The 19,517-nt window shown below is 32.9% G+C and overlaps 1 protein-coding gene across 1 annotated transcript in view; it reads left to right on the top strand.

Annotated features, from left to right (window-relative positions):
• Positions 1-19,517, top strand: part of NBEA (neurobeachin) — an 800,789-nt gene that overhangs the window by 279,449 nt on the left and 501,823 nt on the right. The window contains exons 25-28 of the mRNA XM_044668958.1: positions 8,061-8,069; positions 10,740-10,920; positions 12,662-12,792; positions 16,135-16,242. Of these exons, the coding sequence (XP_044524893.1) occupies positions 8,061-8,069; positions 10,740-10,920; positions 12,662-12,792; positions 16,135-16,242 (429 nt within the window). The remainder of the gene's footprint in view (positions 1-8,060; positions 8,070-10,739; positions 10,921-12,661; positions 12,793-16,134; positions 16,243-19,517) is intronic.

The raw sequence follows: 19,517 nt of genomic DNA, 5'->3' as shown, positions 1-19,517 counted from the left end.
TATCCAAATTACAAGGATAATGAGACATTTCTTAGTATTTAATTTTAAACACTTTAGGTGAAATTTAAGGTTTCAACAATTGATTAAATGTATTTGGGCATTTTATTAATTTTGAATAGAGATTTAATTTTTTACAATTAGACATATATGTATTCACATAGCAGTGGAAATACTCTATTATTTGGAGTTCTATATAAGAGTGTATTCCCTATTCACCCACTACTTTTCAATTTTCTGGATAAAGGTTCAGAAGCAAGGGAAACAATATGTTTTCCATTATTTCTCAAAATTGCATTTAAGGGATGATTTATTTCAGTTTATTAGAAAATGCCATAGTTAAAAGACTATCTTACTCCCTAACACCTATTTTTTTTAATCTTTGGGATAGAGGCTGTTGCTTTTGAATTATTTATGAAGACTAAAATTTGAGAGCCTTTTTATTTCTTAGATATTTCTTGGTATTTTCAGAATTTTGAGGATCACAATCAGAACTACAAAACACGTCCATAATGGGATAGCTACTTTGGACACAGAAGATTCAAATGATGTGTACATTTTGTTTTACTCTGTCTCCCCTGAAAATTGTTTCAGTGATGCCATATTTCTATGTTAGAAATGGCAGATTGTTAGGTCATTTATTAGGAATAAGGAATCTAATACTACTTTTTTTCACTGATATTTACCTCTCATAAAAATGATCATTCTGGGAGTAGTACTTTATAAAAATCTTCAAGCTGATTGCTCGCTGTATGCAACAACTTTTTTCCCTAAACCCTTTTCTTCTCTCTTAGATTCAATAATGAGTATTGGTTCCAAAGCAGAAGCGTGGTAAGGGCTAAGCAATGGGGGTTAAGTGACTTGCCCAGGTTACACAACTAGGAAGTATCTGAGGCCAGATTTGAACCCAGGACCTCCTGTCTCTGGGCCTGACTCTCAATCCACTGAGCCACCTAGCTGCCTCCTTATTTAGCAACTTATGATGGGCAATATCTAGATCACCAGTTCTAACATTTTTATCTTAGGATCCTTTTAAAAGTCTTAATAATTACTGAGGAATTTCATCTCTGCAAAAATTTTGTGTGGGTTATATCTTACAATATTTATTAAAATTAGAACATTTTAGGATCATTATGAAAAGAATTTTGACCTCATTGAACTCCTGAGAAGGTCTGAAGTGACTCCTCTAAGTCCTCAGATCACGTTCTGAGAACTACTCTCTATATTAGTTTTAGAAAAGACTTAAGAAGCCATCTAGTCCACTTCCTACCTGAAGCATAAATCTTCTTTTAAACATCCTTAGCAGGTGATCATTCTTTTTAAAAGTCTTTTTAAAAGCCTTCTTAAAAAGATTTCAAGGAATAAGAACTCACTACTTTCTAAGAAGTTTATTTTATTTTTCAACAGCTGTTAGGAAGAGGATTCATTTTCCATTTTTTCAATATATTGATCTGCTTTTGCTGAAATCTCCACCCATTCATTAATCGTAATTTTTCCCTTGGGAAACAAGAAAGCTAATCCTTACACGTAATTTTTCCCCATTTATTAAAAAATATTATTTATGATAACATATAATTTTAACAGTAGAAAATAATATGAAGACCTGGTTTTAAAAAAACTATTTTCAACTTAACATTACCAAAATATTTAATAGACCTGCTTAGAGATAATTTGATTGACTGATTAAAGTCTGTGACTGCATGCCCCTTGTAGAAAAAAAAGTCAAGCTAATTGGTTGAAGTAAAGTTGACTTGTTAATTGTGGTCCTCATTTACCTTTGCTACTTTTTGCTGGAAAACATGCAAATGAGTAATAACCAGGAATTAGATGGAAAAGAAAGGTAAATGAAGGAACATTATCTATAAATTGTGTAATTCACAGAAATTCATTTCGCAAATATTTGATTATCTGTTTTTAAAAAAAACTGTACTTATTTCCATTGTTTTAAGTCAGTAAATAAATGAGTTGACTTCAGCCATTTTGAACATGGGAATTTTAGGACAAATGCTTTATAAGGTTTATATAGTATATTCTCTTTTTCTAGAAGGAAATACATATATTTATATCTTGGACTTTCTTAAGAGTTTTATATTTACAGAGAAAAGGTAAGATAAATGTATTGAATCCTCAGAAACAGCAAATAATTCATCAGATACCTTTATGGTGGTTATGTGATAAGAACCCAAATAAAATTCTGATTATCTTATATTCTATTTTTTTTTTACCTAATAGTTGGTAATTTTAGGTTTTGCTGGTAGTTTAACTATGTTAGAAATAATATTTACTTTCTGTGGCTTTGAACAGGCTACATTATTCTCTATTGTTATCTTAAATGATTTATATACAATAAGATGTCATAAAACAAAAATACTTTCTTCTTTTCAAGTAGCTGCCTAAGATATTGGTTGCCATGAGCAGAGAAAAGACTTAATGACATGAAAAATTGTGAACATAATTAATTTTTTTGGTTCCTTAAGTCAAAAATTAGAAAATTATATATCTGTGAAAATTCTAGAAGAAAAATTGAAGTTTTTTCCCTTATACAAAATCTCTGTTGTAGGAAAATACTAATACAACATGAACCACAAGGTTTCTAAATTGACTTTTCTCTAGTATGTTATCTAATGTGGTAGGATAGACTCAAAACATTTGAGAGAATAACAACTTTGAATCTTTCTTGACATGAGTAAGTCAGGCATAAGTTGCCAATTTCCCTAAATTAATTTATGTATGACCTTTGCAGAGAGATTATACTAATTATTAGAAAATATCATTAACTTACTATGTATTTCATCAGTATCCACTAGGAAAATAAACTATTTGTAAAGTTTTTCTTATATGTGCATGATGATAAATATGTGGCATATACATATGGGAAAAGTAAAGTGATATAGTAGAGAACTAATCTTGAAGCTAGAAAAAAGATCTGGTCCAAAGTTCACCCTTGCCTGCCACAAGCTGGTAAGATGATTCTAGTCAAGTTGTGTAACTTTTCAGTGTTCCAGTCTACTCCATTTGAACAGAAGTTTCAAAGAAGTTTTATATCTTCACTAGTAGAAGAAACTTTTACAAGGAAATTCCTAGACCAATGAAATCACAGATCTAGGATCCCCTGCTGGCCCCCCAAATATTTATATATGTTGTGTAAGGGTTAAATTAGGAGTTTTCACAAAGTAAGAGAACAGATTTTAATAATTTAAGTTTAATGAGAACATAGTATAATTGTAAATTAATATTATTTCTTTAAGCCAGATGGGGTGGGAGGGACCTTTTAGCAATTAACAATTTAGTTTACTACCTAAAATACCTATATCTGCCAATAACTGCCATCAGAGAAAGTCCAGTTGATCACCCTTCAGTTCAGCTAACAACGCAGAATATGTGTGTGTGTGTTTGTGTGTGTGTATATGTATATGTATATGTATATGTATATGTATATGTATATTCCAACCACTAACTAATCACTAACCCACACCACCAGCAACCAACCCCTAACAACCAACTCCCACTCAGCAGCCAACTCCCCCAGTACTGCTAGCCCTCGCTGTCAGCAACTAACATCTGGACCAACTGATGCCCAGCAGGAGCTCACTGGTTCCTACTTCCTGTAACTGTGGGCTGGTTAATCCCTACACATCTCTATGATAAGAGGATCTCCAGGTACCCCAGTAAACTAAAGAATTTAAAGAATTCCTTTTTATAATCCCCTTGTGATTCTTTGCGAGGCTCATCTCCCTATTTGGTTAAACATATCTAACATACTTCTAGAAATCTTCTAGTTAAATGTGCCTAAAATACACTAACTAATAGAAAACTAAAATAATAATAAAGAATAAGGGAAATAAAAGAGAAAGGAAGCAAAACCTATATTAGGTTAGGCACATTGACAAAAAGCCAACTGGGGGCAATCCCTTTTGGCATAAGAAATTTACATTCATTAATTAACCACCTTCAGTTCAATCAATACTTCTCACAGTTCACTTTAGTTCTTCTAATGCAGTGTAGGTTTCTTTATGATGTCTTTTTAAAACAGTTCACTTTTCTTGATTCAGGGAGTTAACAAATCCTAATATTACTCTAAAAAGATTTCAAATATTGAATTTTACAAAATATGATTTCCAATTACAAATAATTACAAGTTATAATTACAAATAATACAATCCTAAATCTTAGAATTTATGAAAAGTATATTCTTTGGAAAATAAGAAACTGGAGATATCAATTTAAATCTAATGGATAATACATAATACATAAGATAATACATAAAAAAAGTATATAGTCAATCCCCCCTGGGGAGGGTTTCACCAACACTAATAACACTTTGTAACACTTATCATTTACTCATTTAACTTTTCTCTATCGTCCTATAAAAGTATAATAATAATAACCATTTCTAAACAGAATACTTGCCAGTACATATATTTAAAACAAAATACAAATTCTATAATATAATATAAATTACACACTTACCCATTGGCTAATGGATGTCTAAACTCATTCTACTGCAAAATAAAAAAAATGATTAATACTGGTATCATATGCCTCAAGTACAAGGAAAAATCAACTGTCCTATTTAAAAAATGAAAATTCTGGAGTTCATTGTCAGTGAAAATAGTGTCTAGTTGTCTGTTTTTTTATCTTCAATGAATGTGATAGAATGACAGGATACAGTCATTTAGTTTTGATGGAAGGTACTCATTTTATGTGGGAACAATGTATCCATGAGGGTTTTTCTCCAATTTTTATAGCTATTGTAGTGGTTAACAGTACTTCAAAAAGACCTTTCCAGGATGGCTAAGTTGCCTCATGCACTGGAAGTTCTTTTTATATACTTTGTCTCCTGGGTTTAGATCATGAAGGGAAAAGTCTATAGGTCCTGCTTGTACTACAGCTCCAGATTCTTGAAGTTCTCTCAATTTTATTTGTAAATCTTGTATATAGGAAGCAATAAAAGTATCTTTCTCTAGCAATGAAGTGTATGCAGGGGGAATATGTTTAAAAAGTAAAAATTAATTCAGGCCCTTCTAAGAGAGTGAGTTTTATGGCAGTTTCTGGAAGCTCCAGTGTCTAAAAGGCAATCATAATAAGTATTTCCAACTTTCAGGGTTGCATGCACAATTCATTATTATGTTGGGTAGAATGGACTGGGATAACTGCTGTTAAGATATCAGTGTCTGGTAAATCAAAACGTTTCATTCTCTGATTCCAGAGTCCTTTCTCCCCTCTCTAGTCTTCATAAAGGTCCTTGGCCATTTCTCTGGATTTCTCTCGTTGAGGAGGATTTCCACTCAGACTATTGCATGGACGATTCCCATTTCAGATATATTGTTGTAAATTATCATTTGGCTCATTTGGATTAGTATTTCTAAATGCATTTCTATTGTTATTATTTCTAAAATTGTTATTCTTAGAGTTTCCATTATTTCTAAAATTTATGTTATTGAGTACCTGGTTCTAGTTTCTACAGTTTAACATTAAATGACCCCTTTTTCCACAGAAGTAACACATTGGTGTTTGATTTGTGTATTCTTGCAAAGAGGCTATGGCCATTGCTTAATTTGCTTTTTCTCTTTCAATTTTCTCCTTTTAACTTTTAATTTCTCTCTTTAATGTCTCTATTAAGTCACTATTCTCCTCATCTTTCTTTTCATGGCCATTAAATACATAAACTGCTTCTCTCCTCAATTCTTCAAGATCCATATTAACCTAATTCAGACAATTGATCTTAAAATAATCTCTGACCACTTTAAGACAGTTTTTCATAAACTCTCTCCTCATTTGTCTGATATCCCTTACTCTGGCAAGATTCAGGACTATATATCTACCTCCCAACTCAATAAGTCTATCCATAAATTGGGACAGATTTTCATTGGAGTTTTGTTTAAGATTTTCAAATTTCATCCATGTACCAGGCCTATCAGAGTGAGCGCTCATTGCAATTAATAATGCCTCTCTAACCTGGCATAGTCTTGTGTAATCTTGCTCATTGTTGGGCTTTCATTTTGGGTCTTGCAGAGGCCAATGAATTGCTCTCCTTCCCTGAGCCTGATTGACCAGAGAGACAATTTAATTTTTCTCTCTTTCTGTCAAAAAAGCTTGGAGCAAATTTTTATTATCAATTCATCTGACATCATATGTGCTAAAAATGCTCTCTAGCTTTTTAATAATCACAATTGGATCATCCTCAAAAGAAAAAAATACTTTTCTTGAGTCTCTCAATATCTTGGGGAGTGAATGGTGTATGATGCCTTAGAGAAATTACATCTCCATTCTTATTAAAGGTGGATACTTCTTTTAAGGAGAATAGACCTGTAACTGAATTACTTTCAGTTTCTGCCTCTTGGCTTTGTGTTCGAGTTGCCATAAAGCAGGTAATGGCTATAGGCAGGGAAATAGGTTAAGTGGGAGGAGTTTGGGTAGATTTAGAGATATTTAGAACAGGATAAAGAGTTGAGATGGTTTGAGGATGAGCAGAAATATGTGGAGCAGGATTGGACATAAACTGAGTTGTCTCTAGTGATGAGGGAATGTTGAGAGATAAATCTTTCTTCTTACTCTAGAGATTTCTTAAGCTTTTCTCAGTGCTTTTCATATAAGCCTTGAGATCCCCCAGACTCTCCTCCAGCTTCTTTTCAAGGTCACTCAAGTTATTTTCCAGATTTTCTTCAAGGTGAGCTTTCAGTTCAGCTTTGAGGTCAAACAAACTATTATTCTATTTCTTCCTGAGGAGGAATAGGCAGAATGCCAAGGGTCTTATAACTATAGGAATGGCTAGGAACAGTACTATATAGACCCACTGTGAAATATTCTGTTGGATAATGAGTCATTTTAGATAGACAAGAAACAGCATCACAATTTGAACTAGACTACTCAGAATTATAATCTGTTAATTTTGTTTGCAGTAGTTCTTTCTGTCAGTAGATGGCACTGTTTAACATAAAGGATCAACAGCTGTAACCGAATTAACTGCTAGGAACTTAACTTTGAGATAGTTTCATTAAAAAAGTAAGGAAAATGATCAGAAGGTTGTGGGTTCGAGTCCCACAAGTCACTAATTAAATGTAAGAGTTAAATTAAGAGTTTTTATAAAATAAGAGAGCAGCTTTTAATAATTTAAATTTAATGAGAAGTAGTAGAGTTGTAAATTAATATCATCCTTTTAAGCCGGGGGGGGGGGGGGACTTCTAGCTGCTTTTAACAATTAACAATTTAGTTTACTGTAAAAAAATGCCTACATCTACCTATAACTGCCTTTAAAGAAAGTCCAGCTGATAACCCTTCAGTTCAGCTCACAAGGCAGACTCTCTCCATATCTATCTATCTCTCAAGCACCAATTAATCACCAACCCATACCACCAGCAACCAACCCCCAACAACCAACTCCCGCCCAGCAGCCAACTTACCCACAACTGCCAGCCCAGCCCTTACTGTCCACAACTGACAGACAAAATGTTAGCACCTGAGGGGCAGCTGGGTAGCTCAGTGGAGTGAGAGTCAGGCCTAGAGACAGGAGGTCCTAGGTTCAAACCCGGCCTCAGCCACTTCCCAGCTGTGTGACCCTGGGCAGGTCACTTGAGCCCCATTGCCCACCCTTACCACTCTTCCACCTATGAGACAATACACCGAAAAGTACAAGGGTTTAAAAAAAAATGTTAGCACCTGAGACAGCCTGATCAACTGATGCTCGGCCTCGCAGGAGACTCCCTGGTTCCTACTTCCTGTCACTGTGGGCTGGATAATCCCTATATATCTCTATGATAAGAGGACCTTCAAGTCCCCCATTAAGTTAAAAAAGGAATAAAGCATTCCTTTTTTACAGTTGTTAACTTGGGAAGATTCTTTTTATTGGAAAAAAATACTACTGGTATTTTTTTAAGTATATTCTTTTCATTGGAAGTTTTTATTGCATGCAAGTGAACATTTTTACTTTTAATTAAAAATGTTATATAATTTCAAAATATATTTATGTTTCAATTTTACATTATATTTTCATTTGATTTTAATATTTTTCTTTTTCTTGTACTGTTTTGATCTGTTGTCTGTTTTGTCTAATGCATGTCCAGGGTTCTAAGGTTAGTATTATTGCTATAAGTTTCAGTTTTTTAGTTTTAAATATTTTTTTGATGTAGTTCTATTTTGAGTTGCCATATCATATTTGCAACATGGAAGGAATATGTTTTGTATATTTAAATATTTCATTAAGATTATTAATTTATCAAACATTTATTAATTTATTATTTCCCACAAAGAGAAAATTAAATATACCCTTAAAATGATTCAGCCAAGTAATATATCAAATGGTAACAAGTTCTTTCTAAGGGAAGTTGACTGGAAAATGTTGTTTCTCAATATTAAAAAATAAAAAACACCTCTTGGGAGCTGAATCAAATACCACTGCTTTTTATAATATTTATATAAAGTTCTATCATGAGACTTTTTAAAAGGGTTACATAAATATTTATTAAAACTCACGCATTTGTTTTGTGGGAATGAATATATTAAAATATTCATTAAGGGTCTTTACAATTAGGAAATGCTAATTATTTAACCCCAAATAAAATATTTCACAGTTAGTTTATCATACTAGACACCCTGGATCCTCATAAAAACACTATTATAATATAAGGATACACTAATAAAAATATGTGGATAACATTTTCTTCATAGACTAGATGATTTGGAAACTAATTAATGATGTTTGAAAATAATACAGTGGTTAGGTGGTACTTTTTTTTTTATAGGAAATTGGAAACAGAAACTAGTTTCTGGGAGAAAGAATACAGTGGAAAGAGCATTGACTATAAAGTCAAAGGACCTGTGTTCAAATATGGCATTTATTACCTTTATGACCCAGAGCAAGTCATTTAATTTTCTGGTGCTTCATTTACTTAATCTTTAAAATGAATGGATTAAACTAAGTTACTTTTGAGTTACCTTATATCTCTAAATCTATAATCATATAGTTGTCATAACCATCACTATCATTTATATTGCCCCTTAAGGTCTGTAAATGTGTTCATAACACCAAATATTTGAGGTAGATAGTTGAAGGAAATTTTTTGCCTTCTTTTACTGAGAAGGAAACTGTAGCTCTGAGGGGGGCAAATGACTTGCCCATTATCATGCAGCCTATATTTATTCAAGGCATGATACAAGAACAGATATGTCAACTTCAAGTCTAATATCTTACTTATTACACTATATTATATATCACTTTTGAACTATGAAATTTTTGCTTTTCCATTTAATTTTTTTATTGCCAAAATAATTGCTCATTGGTTGTGAAGTAATGTCTTGTTAAAGTAATTTAATTATAAAGTAGTTAAGAAATATGTTGATATTAAGAAAAGCATTAAACAAAATAAATGATTTAAAAATAACTAGTATACAGAATTACATCATGTATAAGTTTGTATCTCACTGGTATGCATAATCTAATTTGGGATAAAGAATATATTTCAAAGGTCTTAAATTTTAAAAAAATAGTATTATAATCAAAATCCCATCCTCAGTGGAGACTGACTGCATTACTATTTTAAGTCACCGACTTTAAAATAAAAGCTAAACTCCTAAATGAGTCCATTTCAGAGAGCAGAATTTCATTCTAGCTTTGTGATAGAAAGAAGAAAAACAGTTTAACTGAAATGAAATGTCTTTAGCTCTCAATTCAGTATTGATTTTACTGTTTTATCAAGAATATGGTTGAAAGCATTTCCCTTACCTAATTGTCATTTCACACAAGGAAGTTTATTTTAAAAAATTGTGATTTTTCTGTTTTATATATAAATGTATTTATCTACCTAGTGGAGAAATTTACAGCAGAATGAATTTAATCATTTTGTTATGAAGCATTTGCAGAAAATTAAACTGGCAGAAATTTTTACTCATGAAATATTATTCTTTTAACCTCCTTGAAGCACTGAGAAAATAATGGCTCAGATATTATGGAATGAAAAAATTATCAAAATGAAAGACAAAACTACATGTGGAATTTTCTTTTATAATTGAGACTTATTTATCAAACCATAAAATAACCACATTTTAATGAGTTTAAAGTGCAGAAAACCTTTATAGCACTTGCCCCAAAAGCAAAAGCAAAGAAGTAAATATTGCTGCCATATTTCTTTAATAATACTGTATTTCACTGATTTCAGGATTTTTTCCAGTTCTTTTTTTGTGTTTATTTTATTATAGCAATAAAACACCATACACATGCTAATATTACAGTTGAGTTATGCCTATGCAAATATTGCCATCCAAATCCAAATTGGGCATGAAATTAATATACTTTATAATTTCTAAGCATTTTCTATGTTTGTATCAGTGAAAGTTATTAATTTTTTTCTGTTTTCATATTGTTTAACTTAGAGTTATTAAAATATTGCCAAAATAATTTTTGTTATGGAGATTGGGAACCTAAGAGCAAATATCAGTTTTTTTTATATTTAATTATGGAACAAATTGGCATAATTTCAGTTTTCTCTTGTCATGATTTTGAAATTAAAATTCACTTTTCATCAATACAAATTCTAATAGAGAAAAAAGTATGAACTTCTAAAGGCAACCAATTTAAGTTTATCTATAAGCTCTAGTTGTGTTTTTTGTTAAAGGAACTTATCACTCTGTCATCTGCTTTGTAGATTTTTAAAAATGTAATATACTAAATTTTTGTTAAGTGGAATACTGAGTGTTAGTAACGTATTTCATAGAAAGCTTATTTCTAACTACTACTTCTTTTAAAGACGGAATTGGAAAATATTGAAGTGACACAAGGCATGTCAGCTGAGACAGCAGTGACTTTCCTCAGCAGACTGATGGCTATGGTTGATGTCCTGGTGTTTGCCAGCTCTCTAAATTTTAGTGAGATTGAAGCTGAAAAAAACATGTCTTCTGGAGGTTTAATGCGACAATGTCTGAGGCTTGGTAAGTCTAGTGCTCATTTAGTAATTACGTATGGGATTGATCAGTAATCTAAAACTCTCATTACACATGGTGCAGTTATAGTATCAATTAGACTTGTTTGAATATGTGAATAACATTCTTGGATTACTTCAAATTTATTAAGACTTTAAAAAAATGTTACCAAGATTTGATAACCTTTTGGTTGTTTAAAATACTGTGAAATATTTTAAATTTTCAAACATCTGAGCATTTTCTTCTAAAAGTGATTTAGTGGAGATTTATGTCTGAATTCTGTTTTAAGTACAATAAGATTCTCTGGGTTGAAAAAAATACATAATAAGAGTGATCTTTGGGCACATAACATCCAAAGGCAGAAATAGATTATGCCAAATTCACTTTCCCCTGGAAACCTAGAATATACTTCCTAGATTTTCACAAAGTTGGAAAACGTTATTACTGGGAAATCTTACTTTGTCAAAACAGTTGGGAGTTGGACTCATTTTTAGAAGGTGTCATCCATTACTAATGGGTAAAAACATGTTGCTTTATTTTTAAATAGGGTCAAAAGCCTGAAACAAAGGGCATAATAACTATCAGCAGTATTGACAACTTCTTAATTAACATTTAGATCTGAGAGCATTGACTAAACAGTGATGGAACAGAAAGAAAATCCTCATATATATTCTCTTTAATGACTATTTGAATAGATTGGAAGTCTTTGCCCTTACCTCAGTTCTGTCACTTTACAGAAAGGGGTAAAGTTACAAAAGGATTCTTTCTATTAAAGAAGAGGAATGGTTTTCCATGGAGAATAATGACTTAGAAGCAACCTAGAAAAAGCCAAAAAAACAGGACCAGACAGGGAAGGAATCTTTCTAGAGGAAAAAATGGAGGAGATTTTAACAAGCTGGGAGTTCTTCACAAATAGTTGCCTGTTTGTCTCTCTTTATTCTTTGGAAGATTAGGGCTGTCTTTTCCCACAGTATTTTAGATTTAATACCAGCATTTGTCTTATGGCTCTTAACAGCTCTAAGGATTTATAGCATGCTTATTATGTGCCAGTATAATAATAAAGGGAGTCTCCTTTTGTCCCATCCCCCTTGCACAAATCCCATCCTTACACCAGGCACTGTGATAAGCACTTTACAAATATCTCATTTGATCCTCATAACAACCCTGAAAGGAAGGTGCTGTTTTTATCCCCATATTACAAAGGAGGAAATTGAGACAAATAGGGATTAAGTGACTACCAAAGGTCATACTTAGGCTAGAAAGTGTCTGAGGATGGATCTGAACTCAGCCTTCCTCGCTCTAGGTCCAGCACTTTAACCACCAGTTTGATCCTGTTCTGAGGCCTTCTCTCAACTTTTCATCCTTAGGACTCTGAGGAGGAATAGATAAGCAACTCTCCCTGATTATATTCTGCAGGGTAAGAAGCCAGTATTATCACAAGAAAAGGTGGATATAGGGACTTTGGGGACTTTGCAAACCCTACTTATTCATTTTTTTTGAGAGTAGAATATTTGGCTCAGTATCATTTTATTATTAAATATGTTAAGTTTATCTGATAATGGGAACAGATTACTTTTAGAAATTGGTAGTCTTCTAATTAGACTGAACATATATCATTAAGGTCTGTTCCATTTTAATTTTGCTGATTTTAAAAATTAATCAGGAAAATATATTAAGCAGCTGTTATTCTTAACATTTTAAAAGGCTCTAAATATATTTTTAATTAATTTATATATTCAATTTATTTCAGTTTGCTGTGTTGCTGTACGAAACTGCTTAGAATGTCGACAAAGGCAAAGGGAAAGAGTGAACAAATCTTCCCTTATTAGCAGTAAACCCCAAGAAGCTCCCCAAAGTGTGACTGCTGCAGCAACTTCAAAGGTAACTAAAATTGTATTTCTATTACTAGGTTGTATTTGATCCTTTTGAAAAGCAAACGAAAGAAATGAAAGAAATGAGCAGAGAAAATCTGAAACTTTCTTGAAAAAAAAATATTGAAAATTAGCACATTTCTTTCTAATTTTTTCTTCAACTCTAATCTCTTACCACTATGAGTGATAAAAATTTAAAAGATTTCATAGGTTATTTAGCCCTACCTGTGACTAAAGAACCTTCTTCAGTATTTCAGATGAGCCTCCAGTTGAAGGTCTTTAGCGCATGAGGAGCCTATTAGACTTGAAGCTTAAATTGAGCTGAAATCTACCTTCCTGGAATTCTGATTCTTTTCCCCTTAATTTCCCTCCCTCCTACCTATCTCAACCCTCTTTCCTTTTGCAATCTAAGGCCAAATAGAACAAGACAAATCACTCTTCCATATGATAAGTAGACACTAAAAATGCTAAATGCTAGAAAGATAACATTTGCTTGTTAAGTTCTTCTTTCCTTGAAATTAAATATTCTGTGTTCCTTTTGCAGATAACTCCTATGATCATCAGTCCTCACCTTTCCACTTTGTATACCATCCAGTTTGTAATCTTTCTGCATAAATTTGTATGTAGGGCTGGTTAATACAGAATAGTATAGGAGACAGTCACCTACTTATTATCTTTATAATTTTGGTTTAAAATATGTGAAAATATTTTTAACAGTTAATGCTGTCATTATTCACAAAGTGAGAATGTGAAACAATAGATTAATATCCTGAATGCTCCATTGATACTCTCAAGATTATAAAAAAACTATATGAGGCTCTCTACACACCAAAATACTTATGGCAGTTCTTTTTTGTGGTAGCAAAAAAACTGGAAACAAATGGATACCTACCAATTAGGGCATGGTAAAACAAATTGTCAAGTATGAATGTGTTGAAACATTATATTATAAGAAATGAGTATGATGAATACTAGGAAACTTGGAAAGATTTAAATAAACTAATGCAAAGAAAAGAATACCATCATGAATAAAAAAACTGGATATTATGAAATCAAAAGGAGCAGGTCTGTCTATAACTTCAGATTTCATTAAAAATGTTGAATGGTTTTGAACATTTTTCTCTTTTGTCTTAAATTATTTTTATAAGAACTAACTCTTGGAGTGGGAAAAGGGGAAGAAAAATCCAGAGAAATATCAAACAAGGTCAAAACAAAAGGTATCAATAAGAAAACATTTTCCAAAAAGAGCCATAGGAATATCTCCTATTTTATTGGATAATCATTATAAAGGAAAGATAATGATGAAAATTGTACAGTATGGGAACCATGGAAAGAGCATTCACATTAATGAGATTACAGATCCTCAGTGGTACCTTGGATGGAATGCCAGGCCTGGAGTCAGAAAGATTTATCTTTCTTCATTCAAATCTGGCCTTAGATACTTATTAACTATGAGACCCTGGCCAAATCACATAACCCTGTTTTCCTGAGTTTGTTCATCTTTAATGGCTGGAAAAGAAAATAGCAAAAATCCTTGCCAAGATAGCCATAAATTGAGTCAAAGAGTCAGATATGTCTGAAAAGACTGAACAACAACTAAACATACAAATATTAGCATTGTTAATACATAATCACTAAACTCCATTGAATTTCTGAGGTGGATTTGACTAATCTCAAATTTATAAATTATTTTTAAGGAATTAGCGGTGCTAATAAGAACACTGGATTTGGAGTCAGAGGACCTGAGTTTTAATCCTTTTACTAACTATGTGACCTTTGGTAATTAAGTTAAGCATACTGAGCCTTGGTTTCCTCTTCTTTAAAATGGGTGTTTGGACTGAATGACCTCTAATGTCCCTTCAAGCTTCAAACTATAGTGTTATGGTATTTCCTTTGCAGGGTGGGACTATACTTGTATTTGTTCAAGTGTATTTATAACATTTTTTTTTCAGTATTAAACCTATTGTATAACTAATGTAAACATTGAGTACATTTCATATTCTTCTGCCTAGCTTCCAAAGCCCTCCCGCAATTTGATGCTCCCCTCTTCTGTATTTTTCTCATGTTTCTGTATCCAAATCCAGTATCTTGGCATCCTATGACACACTAACATGTTTTTTAAAGTAATTTAAAAACATTGCTTTATAAGATTTTATAATCATTAGTCATGTAAAAATACGCTAAATAATTTGGTTAAAAAGAAATAAAAATTAAAACAACTCGGAGGTGCCACTTCACACTTATCAGGTTAACTAATATTTCAGAAAGGGTAAAATGACAAACATTAGAGGAAATGCGGGAAATCTGCAACATTAATGCATTATTGGTGGAGTTGCAAATTGATCCAAATATTCTAGAGAGCAATTTAAAACTGTGCATTTGATCCAATTATACCACTACTAGGTTTGTGGTTCAAGGAAATTTTTTTTAAATAAAAAGGGAAAAGTACCTATTTGTATAAAAATATTCATACCAGCTCTTTTTGTGGTGGGAAAGCATTGGAAATTAAAAGGCTGTTCATTAATTGGAAATAGCCAGACAAGTTGTGGTAGCATATTATAATGGGAAGACTGTTATGCTATAAGAAATGATGACCAGGATGACTTCAGAAAAAACATGGGAAGATTTATATGAATTGATGCAAAGTAAAGTGAGCAGAATCAGGAGAGCATTATATACAGGAACAGCAACAGTGTATGCTGATCAACTTTGAATGACTTATTTGTTCTTAACAATACAGTAATCTAAGACAGTTTCAATGGATTTATGATGAAAAATGCTATTCAACTTGAAAGAAATAACTGAATGGAGGTTGAAGCATCCTATTTTTCACTTTATTTTCTTCAAGGGTTTTGTTTTTGTTTTTTAAAGCTCTTTTCTTCTTTATTAGAATTGAAATTAAATATTGATTCCAAGGCAGACGAAATATCACTAGGCAATTGGGGTTAACTGATTTGTCCAGGGTCACACAGCTAGGGAGTATCATATTTGAACCCAGTTCTTCCTCTCTTCTGGTCTGGCTCTCTATCCACTGAGCCACTTAACTACCCCTTGTTTTTGTTTTTGATATACATTTTCTGCCACCAAAGTACCAGTATTGAAATATGTTCTACTTGTTTTCACATGTATAATCTTCAAATTTCTTAGTGTCTCAGTGAAGGAGAGAGAATTTGGGACACAGAATTTCAGAAAACTAATGTTAAAAACTGTTATTACATGTATAATTGAAAAAATATTGAGTTTTTAAAAAAATAAGATTTCATAATGCAGATCTAACTCTAGTTGGTCTCAGTGTTTAGAAGTTTATTTCTTCAAATAATTGATACCTTTATAATTCTGTTTATTGTTTTAGACTCCACTAGAAAGTGTCCCTGGTAATCTTTCTCCCATTAAAGATCCTGATAGACTTCTTCAGGATGTAGACATTAATCGTCTGCGTGCAGTTGTATTTCGTGATGTGGTAAGTTGTGTTTTTTTTTCTATTTTTTTTAAACCAGAAAAAAATCTACTTTGATGACTTTAGGAGCCATGAATTTATCTTTAATGATGTTTCCTCCACTTATCTGGATTACAACCCTTTTACACCTTAGTAGATACTTTCCAAAAGTAAGAGAAAACCTAATCACTCTAAAGTCAACCTGGGAAGCACCTCCTGCCAAAGATAGGGTCTTGAACTGAAGTTTCAACCCAAACAAATATAAGATTTATTATAGATTTTGCTTATACAGGACAAATGTGGATTTTATAATGGAACATAAATTATATACAGATAAAAATGAAGTTCTGTCAAAAATGAAATATAATGATAAATTTTATTTGTATGAAATGACGATGATTTAGTCTGTTTTAATATGCATTGATCACATTCTTCCAAACCATTTTGGAAAACAAAAATTTAGACTATAGTTAAACAACTTGGAGAGAAAAGATAAATTGGGTGGTATGACAGACAGCATGAAGAAAATAAAGTTTCCATGTGAGCAGTGAAATGAAAGGGGAGGGAGAGGTAAAGGTGGGCGGTTTATAGATTCTGTGATATTTGAAGTAAGCCTCAGAAGAAGAATAAAGATTTCAATAAATGGATATGTGAAGAATGCATAGGCATGATGGAGAACATTTTTAGATTTGAGAAAGCTAAGTAATACAAGGGAATTATCATAGCATTGTTAGGGAAGAAATGTGAAATAAGATCCAGAAGATAGTTTTGAAACTAGGATGCAGAGAACATTTAATCATTACCCTGAAGAGAGTGAAAATTAATGGAGCTTTTTGAACAGAGGCATTATATACCAGACCTGTACTTTAGCAGTTGTGAAGGCCAGTTAGAGAGGAGAGAAATTGCAAGTGAAGAGATTTAAGAATAACTATTAGAAAAAAGAAGAGGATAAAAAAATGGGATAAGAAACCTGCTCAGATCAATGATAAGATGACAGAAAATAAATTCTCTTAGTTCTTATTCTGAATTTATTTTCTCTTCTAAAGAGAATGATCTTCAGAGTGGAAAGAATAAAAAATAAATAATAAGATAAATGGGGCAACAGAGAACCATGGAGTTCAAGGCAGTAAACTCAAATGAGCTTCATTCTAGAATAGCAAAGTTATGAAAGATGTAATTCCAGAACAACTTTTCAATGATCATGGAAAATGGATATTTCATTGGTATCTCCAGAACTCATTATATTTTTCTCTAAAACTTCCATTCGTCTATATTTCCTTATCACTGTGGAGGACACAACTATCTTCTTATTCACTGAGGCTGAAAACCTCAGTGACCTCCTCAATTCCTTGATCTACCAACATATCTGCTCCATTGTCAGATCTTGTTTTTTTCTACCACACATTCCTTTCTTTCTGGTCATACAGCCACAACACCAGGCAAAGTCCTTGTAACCTCTCACCAAGATTATTGCACAGTAGTTTTCCAATTCCTTGTCTTCTATCTATGCTTCCTCTAATTTATCCTTCACTTAGCTGATTTTCCTAATGTATATGTTGAATCATACTATCTACTTAGTAAACTCCAGTGGCTTTCTATTACTCATTTACCATTTAAAGTTCTTCATAACATGGGCCCTATGTATCTTTCTGTTATTCTTAATGTTCTTTCCATATATCCTACAATGCTACAATACTGGCTCACTTTGCTATTCCTTTTCTGTGGCATTCTACTTCCTTGTCTCCTTTCTCCATCTTTGGGTATGATTGTACCCTGTGCCTGCAGTATTCTTCTCACTTCTGCCATACAGTTTCCAAAGCTTCTTAAAGAATCAGCTCAAGTCTCATCATCTAGGTTAGACCTTTCCTGGTCCCCATTTTTTTTTTAAACCCTTGTACTTCGGTGTATTGTCTCATAGGTGGAAGATTGGTAAGGGTGGGCAATGGGGGTCAAGTGACTTGCCCAGGGTCACACAGCTGGGAAGTGTCTGAGGCCAGGTTTGAACCTAGGACCTCCTGTCTCTAGGCCTGACTCTCACTCCACTGAGCTACCCAGCTGGTCCCCATTTTTAAATGCCTCCTTCAGTACCACAGTTGCCTCCTATTTATACTGTATCTCCTAGTATGTACATGGTTATTTGCATGTTGTCTCTCTCATTAAAATATATGTTCATTGAAGTCAGGAGAAGTGCTTTTGCCTTGCTTTTGCTTTCTTCAGTGATTAACAGAGTACCTGGTATAAAGTAAATTCTTAAGAAATGCGTGTTGAGTGACATAGCCGTAGCCCAGAATTGGAGCAAAATCCTTTTTTTGTTTTTTTTTTTTTAAAGAGAAGGGGATGAAATGTGCAGATTGTAGACCAGCAAACTCAATTTTGGTTCTTGTTAAAATTATGGAATTAAAGGAATAGTTATTGAAAATATAGAACAGGAAGAAATAATTACAAAGAATTGGCACGGCTTCATCAAGACTAGGTCATGCCAGAATCGTCACTTCCTTTTAAAAAAATGATTATTACTCATAGATTGGAGAAAGCTGTCAATATTTTTCTAATATTTAAAAAGTCAGTTGATAATCTCTCATTCTCCTTTGCAGAAAAGTGGAAAAATATTGGTAGACTAGCTGGACCCATAATGTAGTGGTTAATGGTCTGATGTCAACTTGGAAAGAGATATCTAGTGGAGTCTTTCAGGGCTGGATCTGGGACACCAAAGATGGTAAAATGTTTTGAAATAATGCTTTTTTGAAATGCATAAAGGAAATTATTGAAGGGACTTTGATCACAAAGATAGAATTGAAACTCTGGTGCCCCCTATAGTCAGCAGGAAAAGCCAGCAATTGAGGTAGGAAATGAGGTCGGCCAGATATCCCCTGGGTGGCCCAGGCAGAGAAAGGGTGACAGTTGGCTTAGGAGATATGACATGTGTCAGGGGGTGGAGAGAAAGTCAGACAAACTAAGGCCCAACCGGATTTTGGGCTGTTGGCTTCCAGGATGGAGCTGGATCAGATGCACTAAGTGCTTGCTGAGGTAAGAGATTTAGGCCCAAGTCATCAAAATGGAGGCTTATATCCTTTCTTGAGAAATGTGTCCTTGGTCTGCTCTCATCCTCTCCTTTCTGATTAATAAAAATATTAAAATCTATAGCCAGACTCAAAATTTTACCTTTAACAGAAGATCATTTAGAGGAAATTAGGATGTTTCTTTGGAAGAAGATAGAAGATAAAGTTGTGAGAGAATTATGAGAGAAAATTATGAGACTGGCTGTAAATTAATAATTTTGTTGATCTATAGTAGCAGAG

This window comes from Gracilinanus agilis, chromosome 3 (assembly GCF_016433145.1).
Source record: "Gracilinanus agilis isolate LMUSP501 chromosome 3, AgileGrace, whole genome shotgun sequence".
Lineage (NCBI taxonomy): Eukaryota > Metazoa > Chordata > Mammalia > Didelphimorphia > Didelphidae > Gracilinanus > Gracilinanus agilis.
This window is presented reverse-complemented; position numbering and strand designations above follow the sequence as displayed.